The sequence below is a fragment of the Cervus elaphus genome, chromosome 18 (genome assembly GCF_910594005.1).
Source record: "Cervus elaphus chromosome 18, mCerEla1.1, whole genome shotgun sequence".
Taxonomy (NCBI): Eukaryota; Metazoa; Chordata; class Mammalia; order Artiodactyla; family Cervidae; genus Cervus; species Cervus elaphus.
The window spans coordinates 102,935,382-102,951,829 of record NC_057832.1 but is presented as its reverse complement, the minus strand read 5'-3'; the positions used below and the strand labels follow the sequence as shown (position 1 = coordinate 102,951,829).

At 38.7% G+C, this 16,448-nt stretch overlaps 1 protein-coding gene across 2 annotated transcripts in view; it reads left to right on the top strand.

Annotated features, from left to right (window-relative positions):
- CHCHD3 (coiled-coil-helix-coiled-coil-helix domain containing 3) overlaps positions 1-16,448 on the top strand; it is a 281,405-nt gene that overhangs the window by 53,459 nt on the left and 211,498 nt on the right. For both annotated transcript variants that reach the window (XM_043873519.1, XM_043873518.1), the window contains exon 3: positions 7,127-7,208. In XM_043873519.1, the coding sequence (XP_043729454.1) occupies positions 7,127-7,208 (82 nt within the window). The remainder of the gene's footprint in view (positions 1-7,126; positions 7,209-16,448) is intronic.

Below are 16,448 nucleotides of genomic sequence, written 5' to 3'. Positions count from 1 at the left end.
GAGACAGCGTTGGCCTAAAGCAATGACGCGTTTTTGAACAAAGTCACAAAAACGCATTATGACAAAGCCAGGTTAGATGGGAACCGCCTTTACATCCAGCTTGGTCCTCTCTGTGTGTTATGGATCTTTATGGAGAAGCCTTTGAAAATGGTCACACTCAGGACTATTGGAGAGAAACAGAAAAAGGTTTGGGTGGTTTTAGTACTTCATTTGGGGTTGGAGATTTAATGCTGCTGAATTTATAGTTTTATCCCCAGTGAACAAAATACATCCATTTGTGAAACAAAAAAATTAAGCTATGCATCAAAAAGCAATATCCAGAGGTAATTATTATTTTTTAATTTAAATTATAGATCTTATTTTCCTAGAGGCTGTGTGAGATTTTGCAACTATTTTTCAGGATATTAAGACATGAAATACTAAGTGTATCTGATTCTCAGTACTGGTTTATGAATTGTCTCCTTAAAAATGTGGAGACTGTAGAATATGAGTGATGAGCCCGTCTGCTGCTATGCAGCGTCCGCAGCCCGTATTGAGGTTTGTTCTCACATAGAACGGAACATGGAGCTGGTTTCCAGGAGTGCTTGTTGTAAGGCAGACAATAAAAGGAACATTATTTGCATATCATGCCATTCAAATTAGAAATTTACGGAAGCATATAAATCCTCATGGAGCAATAATACTGCAAAATAAAGCCATTAACTTGATGCGGTTGATGTTTAGGTTGCCAAACTCTTTGTAACACTGTACCTTCTGATTCGATATTTATGGTTATGAAAGTGCAGTTAAGGATTTTCCTTCCAATATCGTCATTAGCTTTGATCTATCAGTGGCCTCAGTTACCCTGTCAGGTATCTAGACAAATGGCATTTTTTGAAGTCAGTCCTAGGTTACATTACCCTTAAGGTGATGGTGAATGTTACTGTCAGCTGAGTATCATCATACTTAACACTCCGTGTGTGTGTGTGTTTAAATCAGGTTTGTCTGCTAACTAGACGGTGCCACAAATGGATAATGGCACACTGTTACATGTTTCTTTCTAACCCCGGAGATTTATTGTAGCCATCTTTTGACTCTTCTAATCAAACCCTGTACCTTTTATAAGATAAGGAGCATGACAAGATTTATCCTGCAACCCATGCTGTGACTCATTTACTCCTGATACACTCTGTGTTGTATTTCATTGATTGCATGGATGCTTCCATTATTATTTTTTAAACAATCAGTGCTCTTTTTGTATTAATGAATTTATTGAAGTAATAAGATTAATGGATATTTCTGTGGAGCTGAAAATTTAATTTGGCTGTACTTTATGGTGTTAGCTTTGGCTCAGCTATCTCAATCCTGGCAGAGTCAGTGTTTATCTAAAATCTGCTGCTTGTGTTATGCAATTACATACATTTATTTCCTTCTGAGAGTAGATCACCATAGTTGTCTTTGGTGTTTTTAAACTAGCACATGAAAATAATAGGCTTTATAAAATTGGATATGATACATATCAGTAAATAGTAAGACCAGAAATAGAAATGGAATAAAGGAAAAATCCCAAAGGACCTGACATTTCTCTAAGAGGCAAGCCATAATTTTTATTAAATAACTTATGGAGATTGTTTCAGAAATACTGTAATTGGGGAGGGAATTACAATGTAAGGATTATGTTAAGAAAATGAAGAAAAGGGAAAGTCATAGTGGAAAAAGTTGCAAAAGGAAATTGGTATGTCCCTTGAGATCCAGGGAATCTGTGTAAGTCAAATCATGGTTGTATTTTCAGTCTTTTGTTTTCATGACATAAGCCATTGTGTCATGGCTTGATGAGCCATTCATAACGGCATTTGTCTTTTGGAGTCATTTCTGTTCATCAATCAGGGAACTATCTTAAATATATTTATAGTGTTCCATCTCCTCTACCCCATCCCTCTCTATCCTACATTTAACCAGTTTCTGAAAACAGAGAATTAGGACATTGTCATGCAACATAAAAGACAGGTGAAGTGTAGGAAATTAATGCTACTCTTTCTCGCAGAATTAAGACCATGGTATTCACAGTTCCAGAGAATACTAAGAATCAAGTAGTATAAGATTAGGAGTTTGTTATTTGATCCCCAAGTTAGAAATTCTTAGAATTTCCTAAGAGTTTAATTTAGTAATTTAGAATGTGGCTAAGAGGGACAAAAATTTGCTAGGTGGTCATTAAAGAAGAATCATTGGAGTAACCAAAACATTTTCTTCTTTACAATGCTGTTTACCTAAAGCAAGCATAAATTTGAGTTGTTTTTAATTCAGATACTTCTTACTTTCAATAGTAGTTTCAAATAAAGGGTTTAGGGCAGACTTGCTGTCACCAAGCAGTTTGAATGCTTGACTTTTCCTCACGTATTTTGTGGTCATTGTCATATCATGTATAACTAATTGACCAAATGCCAGTCTTTGTGTTTATTAAGATACATTTGCCATTGAGAAAAAAATTAAAGTGGTTTCTGAGAACATTTTACCAAGTCCATGAGTTATAAGTATGTGAAGAAAGCATCCTTTTGTCTTAATACATTTAAAAAGGAAAGTGAGAAATGCATGTGAAAGCTTTGGAACCCTACTTATTGAGTCTGAACTAGTTTTGCAGATTTGCCTGGCAAATCTGATGTATATGGTTTGAAAATTTCTCATTTTTACTTTTTCTCATTTCACAAACTTTGCCAGTCCCCAAAGATCTGCTTGGAAACTCACTGTGCTAATAGGCAAAGTTGGCCTTTCCTGTGCTTCTGTTAAAGTAGTCCATCCTGAAACACTGACCTTTTAGTTTAATAACAGTTTTATTTGAGAAAATGTTTAGATCCTGAAGCTGAAAAGAGTGTTTTCAGAAAGGCCATTTTAAATAGTGGTCTCCAAATGGTATATCTGTTTTCCCTCATGCACTTTGGACCTATCTACCTAGAAGAAATGTATTGTTGCTTTCTGTATTCTATTGATTTAAAAACAAGTAACATGAAACTTAGATTTGCTCAAAACCCATTACCACACCAGTTTATTTTCCTGCCTGGGCTTTGAATTGCTATTTTAGATTTTAAACTTTATGCTTGGTCATGTTTTATCTTTTGTTATTTTAAATTCTCCATTGTAGCTAAAGTAATTACTTTTTCAGCTGTGACCTTGGACTTGGGACCCAAAAGGTGTGTGTGTGTGTTTCTTTTCCAGGAATAGCTATGGCATTAAAGAGACAGCTGTGCTTTGACTGACCAGAAGTGATGGGAACTCGCGGGTCCCTTGGGCGTGTCTTCTTCAGTGGCTTCGAGAGCAGAGAGCATCCCTGTCTTTTGCATCTCTGATGCTTCGTCCTCTCACCTTTTTTCCTCCACTTGTGGCCTACCTAGGTGATTGCACCACTTTCTCCGTCTATTTACCACCTCATCCCATGGCAGGTGACTTGGCAGGCATGAGAGGCGGGAGAGTGTAGAAAAGGAAGACAAGCCTTCTGCACTTCCTTTTCTGCAGTCTCTCTTGGCATGGCTGGCTTCCCAGCCCCCCACCTGGCCACCATTTGGAAATGGAGTCCTCATCATTCTCTTTGAGGTTTATCACAGCATCGTGAAAAACTCACTGCTGATCTTGGCTTTTCCCCTGGTAGGAAGCCCCTATGTGAGAGGCATTCATGGTTGTTGTTCACCTGCTAAGTCATGTCTGACTCTTTGTGACCCCATGAACTGCAGCCTGCTAGGCTCCTCTGTCCTCCACTATCTCCCAGACTTAGCTCGAATTCATGTCGGTTGAATCGGTGATGCTATTTCACCGTCTCAGGCTCTGCTACTCCCTTGTCATTTTGCTTTCAATCTTTCCCAGCATCAGGGTCTTTTCTAGTGAGTCAGTTCTTCACGTCAGGTAGCCACAGTATTGGAGCTTCAGCATCAGTCCTTCCAGTGAATATTCAGGGTTGATTTCCTTTAGGATTGACTGTTTTGATCTCCTTGCAGTCCAAGGGACTCTCAGGAGTCTTCTCCAGCACCACAAGTCAAAACCATCACTTCTTTGGCGCTCAGCCTTCTTAAGATCCAACTCTCACACCCATCCATGACTACTGTGAACACCATAGCTTTGACTGTACAGACGTACAGTACACTGTGAGGACATGTTGGATCAGCTCCCTTAGAAGATTGATCTCACTGCTTCATGCTTAGACCTGGTATACCAAGGTCTTACCAAAGCCTCATTCTGTTGAGTGAAATTCAAATGAATTGTGATCAAGAATTTGATTGAATTTTGCCTGAGAAAAATTTTGCTGTGATAATTTGATTATCCTGGCAGATCTGTGTGATTTTGCACATAGTCTGACTGTGCATTGACCCAAACTGATATACTACACTTTAGAGTATAGTTTCATCGGGTAGTAGTAACTGGGTTAAATATGTGTCTCAATTTTTGCTACTAATAGAGCTACCAGCTGTGAACAACTGGAAAAACTGTGTCACATTGTTTTGCTTGGTGACAAGAAGGCAAGGAAGCCGTGAAAACCATCACCTTGTGGCAGGCATAGCCTGGAACTTCACAGCTAGCTGATACCTGTGTAACCTACCTGGTCTTATTTTTGGATGAGGAAATCAAAACTCAGCTAGGTTAGCTGATTGACCTAAAAGCCTAACTGATAAAAAGACAAAGTCTATCCAGATTCCTTGAGGAGCCATTACTGTCTGTAATTTCTCTGCTGGGTTTTGTATTGTTTAAACTTTTAGTGCTGGAAAAGAAAAAAAAAAAAATCTTAACGATTTGCCTGAATCAAACAATTCCTTTTTTAGTTTTTTAAAAGGTTTTTGTTTAGGGTGACTTTTTCAAAGCAGAGACTTGTCTCACGCTTTAGACTACCAAGAAGAAGAATGGCAAACAGCAGAATAGTATATATACATGTCTATATATATACGTATATATATTCAGTTCTAATGGAGAATATCTGTTTGAGAGCAACTTCTTGAGAAAACTGTCCAGAGAGGCTAGTAACTTTCCCAGGGTCCCCCAGGTTGCTGATGGGCAAACTGGGATCAAACCTTAGCTAGTCCTTACATCTTTCTCTGGTTCCTTGTCCATCATTCTTTTTATATTATATTCTTTTTTCAGCTTTATTGAGAGACATTTAACATATTTTACTATTCACTCACTAAAGTGTATAGTTCAGTAATTTTTAGTATTTTCAGATTGTGCAACCATCTTACAGTCTAGTTTAGAACATGTTCAGTACCCCCAAAGAAATCCTATACCCTTAGCTGTCACTCTCCATTTCCCCACTTCCCTGCCCCAGACCTACTTCCTGCGTCTGCAGGTTTGCCTTTTCTAGACATTTCATATCAATGGACATGTGCAATATGTGACCTTTTGTGTCTGACTTCTTTCACTTAGCGTTTTTTCAAGATTTATTCATGTAGCATGTATTAGTACTTCATAACTATTTATGATTGAATAATATCACACTGAATGGATATACTACATTTGTTTATCCATCCATCAGTTGATGAGCATTTAGATTGTCTTCACTTTTGAGATATTATGAATAATGCTGCCATAAATATTCATCTACAAGTTTTTGTGTAGACATGTTTTCAGTTCTCTTGGTTATATATGGTATCTAACAGTGGAATTGCTGGGTAATATGGTAACTGTGTAGCTTTTTTGAGAAGCTGCCAAACTTTTTATACTGACTGCATCATTTTACATTCCCACTAGCAGTGTATTAATGTGCAGGTTTCAATTTCTCCACATTCTCACTAACCCTTGTTGATTGTCTTTTTGATTATGTTTGAATTGGTAAATCATTGTGGCTTTGGTTTGCATTTCCCTAATGATGAATACTGTTGAGTGATTTTTCATGCAATTATTGGCCATTTGTGTATCTTCTTTAGAGAAATACCTGTTTATGTCCTTTGCCCATTTTTAATTATGTTGCCATTTTATTGTTCAATTCTGTTGTAAGTGTTTTTATATTCTGGATACAAGCACCTCAACAGCTATATGATTTGCCAGTATTTTTCCTCATTCTGTGGGTTGTTTTTTCACCTTCTTGATGATGTCCTTTGATGTTGCTATTTTCTGATAGTCTACAATTAAGAGAAAACATCCTTAAGACCTTTCATATATCTTCTTTTCTTGCTGTTACCCAGTGTCAGCTAAATTTTTTGCATATTTCCTGAGGCAAGGTTGTTATAATGTCAAGATTATCAAATAAAATGTCTCAAAGAGCAGAGACAGTACTGTCTAGTTTCCCTCTAATAGGCTCAAGAAGTTGAAATGCTGGGTAAGGTCCTGTGTGTACTCCTAGAGTTTAAATGTTTCTGGTGCTTTCTTGCTCATAATTTTGGGTAGTGGGTTTTGGGTAGTGAAGAGGAAATAGTCCTTGCTTATTTCTTAGGGAGGGCTCTTAAAGAGTATATAAAATTTGTCAATTTATTTGCTGTCATAGTTGTAAGACTCATAAAACATATTGTACAAAATCTTCTAATTGGAAAGACCAGCTGTTTCAAGTCAAGTCACCAGGTACTTAGAGAGCTCCAGCTGTGATCTCAGCACTGTTCTGTGTCTCTCTCTCTTCAGTTGTTGGAACTTGAATTTGAAGGACATGTTTTCCAAAAATATGGTTTTAACATTTTCATGAGTCAGTAAATTCCCTTTTTTCATAAATCATGAAAAAATGAATGTAACCACAAATGACTTTATTTCTCTAATAAGTGATTTTTAAAAATGTTCAGTTATCAAAGTGGGAATGTTTTGATGTCATTTTCCTCTCTGAATCCCTTCCTTACAACCTCTCCTCCTCCTCTATGCAGTTGTCAGACTTCAGTGGTAGGACATCATTTTAAAGAATTTGCACTTAATGGCTCAGTCCCCACTGGGCAGTAAGCAGCTCCTTGAGTTTATTATAACTTTCGGCAGGTGTGGAGATTTCTAGGTCACCAGAGAACTCTTGATTAAATTACTCCTGAAGTGCACTAATTGGTCTTTTCCACAGTGCTTAGGTGGTTCCAAGGAGATACTGACCAGCTGGCAGAACTTTGCCTATTAAGATCTAGTCTCAATTTTGTCTTCCTGAGTATTCTCATGATTTTGTTTAAAGAAGTCACTTATTTTATCTTTTTCCCCTCTTTGTTGATTTTAGTTTCTGATGAAGAATTGAAAAGAAGAGTGGCTGAGGAACTGGCTTTGGAACAGGCCAAGAAAGACTCTGAAAATCAGAAACGGTGAGTTTCATGGTGTTTGAGACAGATTTTGGTGGACCTGTCATAATTATGAAATGCTTTTGGAGAGGAGTGATTATAATGAGACTCATCATTGATGTCTAGCTCAACTTCAGAATGTGCTGAACATAAATGGATGTGGCTCTTTTTGGTTTTGGATTGTACTTGTAAAAGCCCTAGGTTATCCCTTTTCCAGACTCAGTTGTAAGTCACCATTTTATCTCTTGTATTGTTCTCAGTTGCTTGAATAAGTGAGCCCTGGTTTTTCAGTATGTGAGAAATAGTTCTTAAGGATTCTTCTGGCATTTCTCAAGCTAGATTCTTTTAATGAATGTGTTTTTGATAGAAAATTACATTATCTACTGCGTATTGCCAGTATCTGATGGATCATTGAAAAAGCACGAGAGTTCCAGAAAAACCTACTTCTGCTTTATTAACTACTCCAAAGCCTTTGACTGTGTGGATCACAACAAACTGTGGGAAATTATTCAAGAGATGGGGGTACCAGACCTCCTTCCTTGCCTCCTGAGAAATCTGTATGCAGGTCAAGAAACAACATTTAGGACCAGACATGGAACAACAGACTGGTTCCAAATCGGGGAAGGAGTACATCAAAGCCATATATTGTCACCCTGTTTGTTTAACTTATATGCAGAGCATATCATGCGAAATGCTAGACTGGATGAAGGACAAACTGGAATCAAGATTGCTGGGAGAAATATCAATAACCTCATATATGCAGATGCTTTCTTGTGGCAGAAAGCAAAGAACTAAAGAGCCTCTTAATGAAAGTGAAAGAGGAGAGTGAAAAAGCTGGCTGAAAACTCGGCATTCAAAAAACGAAGATCATGGCATTCAGTCCCATCACTTCATGGAAAATAGATGGGGAAACAATGGAAACAGTGTCAGACTTTATTTTTTTGGGCTCCAAAATCACTGGAGATGGTGACTGCAGCCGTGAAATTAAAAGACACTTGCTTCTTGGAAGAAAAGCTATGACCAATCTAGACAGCATATTAAAAAGCAGAGACATTATTTTGTCAACAAAGGTTTGTCTAGTCAAAGCTATGGTTTTTCCAGTAATCATGTATGCATGTGAGAGTTGGACCATAAAGAAAGCTGAGTGCAGAAGAACTGATGCTTTTGAACTGTGGTGTTGGAGAAGACTCTTGAGAGTCCCTTGGACTGCAAGGAGATCCAACCAGTCCATCCTAAAGGAAATCAGTCCTGAATATTCATTGAAAGGACTGATGTTGAAGCTGAAAGTCCAATACTTGGGTCACCTGATGCAAAGAGCTGACTCATTTGAAAAGACTCTGATGCTGGGAAGGATTGAAGGTGAGAGGAGAAGGAGATAACAGAGGATGAGTTGGTTGAATGGTCACCCACTTGATGGACATGAGTTTCAGCAAGCTCCAGGAGTTGGTGATGGACAGGGAGACCTGGTGTGCTGCAGTCCATGGGGTCTCGAAGAGTCAGACACAACTAAATGACTGAACTGAACTATGGGTATTAAGGTTAACAGTATTGTAGTTAATAATGAATGTCATAGATAGTACCCATGTTAATAAATAGTATTAATTAGTAATCAGTTCAGTTCAACATACTCACTTATAAATTCAAAGACTTTACAGATGTGTGAGGTTGAAAAAACAAAATCCTCCATAATTTCATTCTGTTGAAATAACCACATTTCATTCCTCTAGACTTTCTTCTGTGTACACACTTCTATGTTATTGTCGTCTTTAGTACTACTTCTACTAGCGGTAGCAGCTAAAAGAGTTCTTTAAAGTTTTTATAATAAAGAACTGGAAGCAATCCAAGTGCCCATCATGGGAGACTAGATGAATGAATTATGGCACATACCCACAATGGAATATTAGATACTCAAGTAGATCTTACATTCTGAGTCAAAAAGGTGTTGAAAAGCTATAAACTGAACACAATATTTGAAGCAACGTAGATAGTTTTCTGTGGGTAAAGCAGCGCCATGGACTGTAGCCAGACTCCTCTGTCCATAGGATTTCTCCAGGCAGGAATACTGGAGTGGGTTGCCATTTCCTTTCTCCAGGGGATCTTCGCAACCCAGGGATAAATCTGCATCTCTTGCATTGGCTGTGGATTCTTTACCTCTGAGCCACCAGGGAAGCCCTGGGGTAAAAGTTGTACTTTTTAAAGAGTTAAAGTATAGTTGCTTATTCATAAAAATAGGTGATTACATTTTAATACACAGTAGTCAATTGCTTCCCTTCTGTGCTATTTCTGAAATTTGCATATGGCACAAAGCATTATTATTATATGATCATGTGAATATCTCCACATGCACAGTGACTACCACCAGTAGATGGTTTGTGAGATTTTGTGTGTGTGTGTGTGTGTGTGTGTGTGTGTGTGTTTTGGACTGTTTCACTAGTTTGCTTGAAGAGAGCTAAATGTAAAGAATCTTTGAATTGGTAAATCTAGTCTTCATTGGCTATAGGGGGTGGTGGTTTCGTCACTAAGTTGTGTCTGATTCTTGCGACCTCATGGACTGTAGCCTGCCAGGCTCCTCTGTCCATGGGATTCTCTAGGCAAGAATACTGGAGTGGGTTGCCATTGCCTTCTCCAGGGAATCTTCCCAACCCAGGAATCACACCCGGGTCTCCTGCATTGGAGGCAGATTCTTTATTGACTGAGCTACAAGGGAAGCCCTATAAGACCTTCAGCATATAATTTAACCTCATTGGCCCTTAAATATTTCATATCTAAAGTGAGGAGTTTATGAAATATTTTGTAATATTTCTTCTCTTTTGATGGAGTGCTTGATACGCTAGGTCCAATTTGCCTGAAATGTCTGGAACAGGATGTGAGTTTTAGTTTATACCACCATTTTCTCAGGAAATAGAGAAGACTCACTGGCTTAGGATTTTAAAAATCAAGATGTAATTAGTACTGCTAAAAGGGTTTACGCATATTTCAATAGTTTCCTATGCAGCACTTTTTAATTATTTAATTGGGGTTCGGTTGATGGAGTATATAATTAGACAGTGAAGTTTATTCAGAAACATTTCAGACCATTTTCTTTAAGAAGCAGAGAAAATCAGCATATTTTGGTAGAATTCCTTGTCTTTGAAATTTTGTTATTTTTAATTGAATTTTATTTTAATAAGTTTTTGGGTTAGACCTTCATATTTACTTTGCTTACATTTTTCATATAGAAGTTTTTTGTCTTCTTTTCTTCTGCCATGGTACCGGCTGTTATTACAATTCTAACTGTGGTGGTTTTTTTTCCCGCCTCTGTTACTTAGCTCCCATCTGCTCTCCCTGTTCTGTGAAAGGTAAAGGGCGGATGAGGTGGATAAAAGGTGCCAGTGAGAGCCGGTTTCATCTCTCTTGTGGACTAGGGTTGGCAGCTTAGCTGTAACCTGGGACAAATGACTATTGATAAAAATTTATTTTCTGTCACTTTTAAGGAGAGTAGAGGGTGGTACAGCATTTTTTTTTTCCCCCCTCTCTCTTTTAACAAAATGTTTTGTTTGAAATCTTCTTCATGATAACTTCCAGCTGTCAAATCTTGGCAAAAAGTGTGTGTTTATCTGTATAATAGTTCTTATAAGAGTCAATAGCTATTATTTTCTTTCTTTTATCAACCAGAGAAGAAACTTCAGAAAAAGCATTAAGAAGGTTTTCAGTGTCATCTTTTAAAAGCAACTTTTTCGAGAAGCACAGAATTTATAAATTATTTTAACTGTTGCCTTAATTGAATGAAGTCTTGAGAATGGTTCCTTGTGCCTTTGGATTGTCACTTGCACATCCTTGGCTTACCATGTCTTCTGTTTTCACCCCAAATGCACGCATAACTATAGTTCCTGAGCGCTTAAGTCTGGGACAGTCTGGGACATAGACACAATCCAACATATGCAGAAAGGACTTTGGAAATTATTTCCGTTGTGATCTTTTTCTTTGTAGGATATTAATCATCTTTAGCTTTTTTATTATGGACAGTTTAAAGCACCTTCAAAAACAGAAGAGTACAGTGAGTCCCCATGACACTGTTTCAACAATTCTTGTTTCATCTGTATCCTCTTCACTCTACCTATGTGGTGAGTGGTATGGAGAAGCACTAATATTTTTAATAAGTTGGTGAATTTCGTGGCAGGGAACTACTCTGAAATATCTTCTGTCAGCCTAGTGTCATTTCAGTTAGGTTTTTTATTTTGGTTGAAAGACTGGAACTTAACTCTGGCCAACTTGGGAAGCAAGGACATTTTTAGAAGCATATTAAATAGTTCAAAAGAATCAAAAGGAAAACTAGAGAACCACTAGGTAGGGAAGAACTGGGTACTACTTAAAGCTTTACACAGTGGGGAAGAAGTAATTCCCCTGGATGATGGTTCCATGATAAAGGGGAAAGGATGGTGTGTGGCTGAATTTCATTGAGTGGAAGATGCTGTTAATTTTTAAGAAGCATTGTATTTGGTGTACCCCTAAGAAAAAAATAGTTGCAGATAATAGCATAGTAGTTTCTCTCTTAGACTTTTCTTATTGAAAGAGCTCATTACGATTGACTTTGAGTTTTTAAAAAGCTATCACTTGTGTGTTCATAAAAGGAAAATGTAAGGAAAATAAATAGGTTAAGGCAGTGTTGTCAACTAGGGGAGATTTTGGTTTCCAGGGGATATGTGGAAATGTCTGAAGATGTTTTTGTCTGTCACAGCTGGTTAGGTCTTACTGGCGTCTAGTGGGTAGAGGCCAGGGATGCTGCTAAACATTCTGTAATGCACAGGCTACTCCCCCAAAACTCACAAAAACACACAAGAATTATCTGGCCTAGAATGTCAGTAGTGCTGAGTGAGAAACCCAAGGTTAAGTAAGGGATTCTCAAAACTTGTTCACTTTGGTCTAATTCTTCTAAATCGCTCTGTGGCTCGGGGTCTTGATGTCTGTATTTTTCCACCCAGTGTCATATTCTGTGCCATCAGAACCTTGACGATGACAGCAGCCTCCTGCTGTTGTTCCTGGGATTTTTCCAGGCTGCTGAAAGCCAGTTTTTGCAAATTTTGATGCTTCTGCGCAAGCTATGACAACTGCTCAGGACGACTGGCAGAATGCAAGTGTGAGGTGCTTCCAGGCATGTGGAGACTGGACAGATGGGGTCCTAGAGCTGTATTTCATCAGGACCGTCTGCAAACACTCTAGACCGTAACCTCTGTTAGGTTGGAAATGATTTCTTGAGTGTCTGCCTCATCTCCTACCTAATGCAGAAACCCTTTCACAGCATCTCTGACTGGTCATGCCACACACATTTAGAACTCATTGAGAATCATTTACACTGAAGGTATTTTACTAGGAGATTTAAAATGTACGGGAGTCCTTAAAGTTTCCAGTTCCTTACTTTTAATTTATTTAGAGAATTTTATTTTAAAAAGGTTTAGTTTTGGCTGTGCTGGTTTTCCTTGCTGTGCTGGGTCTAGTTGAGGTGACCAGGGCCACTCTCCGGTTGCAGTGCGCGGGCTTCTCATCGCAGTGACTTCTCCCGTGGCGCACGGGCTCTAGGGCACTTGGACTTCAGTCACTGGCACGTGGGCTCAGTAGTTGCAGCTCCTCGGCTCTGGAGCACAGGCTCAATAGTTGTGGTACACAGGCTTAGTTACCCCGAGGCATGTGGGAACTTCCCCAGCCAGGGATCAAGCTGGTGTTGCTTGCATTGCAAAGCAGATTATTAACCACTGGACCACCAGAAAAGCCCTGTTTATTTTTAAATTGAAGACTAGTTGATTTATATTAATTTATGCTATACAGCAAAGTGATTCAGTTATATACGTATATATACACATTCTTTTTTATATTTGTTTCCATTTTGGTTTATCACAGGGTATTGAGTATAGTTCCCTGTGCTATACAGTCGGACCTTGTTTATCTAAGTCTCCACTTCTTTAATAGGAAGATACAGCCTAATTAAAAGTTGCTTTCGAGGAAAAGGTTTCTACTAGGGTCACAGTGATGACACAGCTGATTATGAGCACGCTATATATGTTTTATTCTCATTTGTAAAGCACATTTACATGTGGAATCTCAATTCATCTTAGATCTGATTCTGTTTTATGAGAATGTTGAGTGATTTGATGCCCTCCAGAATCACTGACATAAATTTAGTGCACACACTAAAATCACTGGGTCTAATCTGGAATCATGGTTTTGCTTATGAAAACACCTAATGGATGGAATAGTTGCTTGGTGTATTGGGAGTCAAGAGCAAATTAAATGCCCATGTCAGCAGCTTGTTTTTCTGTGATACTCTGTGTATTTTGGATTATAGCTGACCATATTGTGTTGCAGCTAGAGCAGGCCAATATAGCAAGGATTCAGTGTGCTACAGTTTGAGTATAGACTTTTAAAATGTGATTTACTTCTCTGCTTTGCCCTACCTCCAAAAGTCAGTCTCTGACAGCAAGAAGAATGTGACTGCTTCTGACCTCTGACCTTTGGTATTTGAATTTCACCTCTGTACCTATGAAGACAAGTAAAAGTTGCCTTCATTTTAATAACCTTTTTCAAGAAATCAAGAAGAAAGGGAATAGCTACTTGATGTAACTAGCTGTATATCCACCATTTTTAGATGGATGTTAGTTGAGATTTTACCCCAGTTTTAATTACTTGAGAAATTAAATGCCATTTTCCAGTCATCAACACATATTACACAGCTGTTATTATGAAATTACATACCTCCAACTTGCAAGTAATCTCTAGGTATATAGTAATTAAAAAGTAAAGCAACTTTCAGGGAGTAAATTCTGTTGATTGCTAATATTTATCAATGGCTTTTATCATAAAAATATGGTTTTTAAGGGACCTGAAAAGATGAGTTAGCAGTCACAGGCAGTGAACCTCACTTCTGATTTATAGGTATTTGCTAAGAAAGTGATTACAGTTTGTACACTGTTGTGATGTGAACAGATTTCCCAGTGTCTGGCTCCAGTAGGGGCAGTGGACAGTTGGTTGGCTTTATCTGCAAACTGTTTCTTTATGTGCTCTGACATTTATGAGATCCTTCTATAATATAAAAATCCCAGTATATTAGATTAATTTTTTTATTAACCTCATTAAAGCTTTTTTTTTTTTAATGTATGTTGTGTTGCTTTTCTATTCCACTCTGCTTAAATATAAAGACCCAACTCACTCTGAATGAAGCAGATCACATCCTAGCCACCCCACTTTTCACTGGGGGATGATTGAAAGTGCTGTGTAAGTACTCGGTATTTGAAATCTTTAGCCATCTGCTACTTTTATCTTTATTTTTTCCCAAGTGTCACTTTTCTATTTTTAATAGAGACAACTGCTTTCTATAACCAACAATTACAGAAGGTTGGATTATCCAGTCTATGTTTTATTCACATCTCTTTATGTCTTTTTCCAAATACAGTTTTCTTTCCTATTGATGTTATGCTGTTGTAGACTCCTCCTCTGAATTCTGTTTGAGAATCTGTTTTTTTACATGTAGGAATATTAAACCTGGAAAACCAGAATCAATCAAGCATGCCTCAGAAATCTGTAACCTTTTTTTTTTTTTTATTGGATGTAATAGCAGCCGTGATATTCAACCACTTCTTGTTCAGATGTTTCTTTTGACAGTAATTGCAGTGTTTTCTCTCATGAAGCAAGTGTTTGAAGTAATTTGTGCCAGAGTGGGTTTCTGCATTTGGAAATTTCTAGGAACTGGTTTTTGAGTGTCCTGTAGTCGTAGTAGTTCTTCCTGAAGTTTCCCCGTTACCCAGAACAGTCTTAGGAGAGTAGGGGTGGTAATGTACTCTGTAAAACGTTTATTATTCTTTACATAAACTATTAACGTTTCTTGTCAGTGTTACCACCGATTTATGAAAACAGATAACTCAAGTGGACATCTGTAAAGTTTTCAATCAGCAGGGGAAGCCGGTCTTGGGCCGCCTGCCCCACAGCCCTGCACTCTGTTGCTGAGGTGATAGATTTACATTGCCTTTGGTCGTTGCTCACGCTCAGCGGTTCAGTCATGTCTGACCCTGTGACTCTGTTCTGCGGCCCGCCAGGCTCCTCTGTCCATGGGGTTTCCTAGGCAGGAACACTGGAGTGGGTCTGCCATTTCCTATTTCAGGGGATCTTCGCGGATTAGGGATTAGACCCACGTCTGCTGCACAGGCAGGCAGATTCTTTACCACTGAGCCCCCAGGAGAGCCTCCCATTGCCTCTCACCACCCTGTAAACGTTTATTCAGGGGACACCTGAGGGAACTCCGATACAAAGCTGGTCCTGGTGCCATCTGGTTATAGCTAGCACTAGGGGTTTAGAGCTTTCTGTCAGCCGTCTCCCCACTCCTTCCCCCTTCCCAGAGACCTGGGGATCAGAGGGCTTAGAGAAACTTGTGGTGAGGATAATATTCTCTCAGATTGGGACATGTCTTGTGTGAGGAGTAAACTTTTCTCTTTCAAACAGCATTTGTTGGTAGACTCAGTTCAGTTTCCGTTTCAGAAGGTGAGTGGGCAGGCCTGATGTCCACTTCCTTGAGTCCAGAAGTCCGTACTTAGGGACAGTGGCCCACGTAGGCTGGGCCTTACCCCTCCGAACCTGAAGTCCCTAGCCGTCTGGGGAACCATCTGCTGAGCCTACTGGTGATGAATGCCCTGTTAGGAGGATGGGACCAGGATGAGAGGCAGGTCTGGCGGCTCCCTCTGCAACCGGGGAGAAATACACAGGCTTCGCCCCTTCCTCTTCTGACCTCAACAGCTTTGCCAGTGGAGCCTTGAGCTGAGGAGTGCAGGCAACATAGTTACAGTTCAGATGTCAGTTTTATCTCAACATTATCATATTTCTAACTATTGGCACATTCATGTTTAAGTAATCCCCCGTCCCCTTTTCCTAGTTGGAGAAAACTGTTAAAAAAGAGTATCTCATCTTAAGTTTCTGATATATATATGTATATTTTGAGAGAACCCATATTCTTTTGCATCCCATTCTTATCCAGAGCAGTTGTCATTTGTCTTTGATGAAAACATTCCTCACAGTTTATAGATGACATACATATAGAATACACACTTTGGGGTCACATTATGTTATGAAAACCATTCCAGAGTACAAGACCCATATGTCCAACTAAAATGAAAAAAAAAAAAAAAATTAAAGCAGTAGATGTTGGATTCTTGTATTTCCTGAGCACTTTATATATTTTAACTCACTGCATCCTCACAACATCTCTGTTATCCCTTCTTTATAAGTTGAGGAGAGTGAGAGATA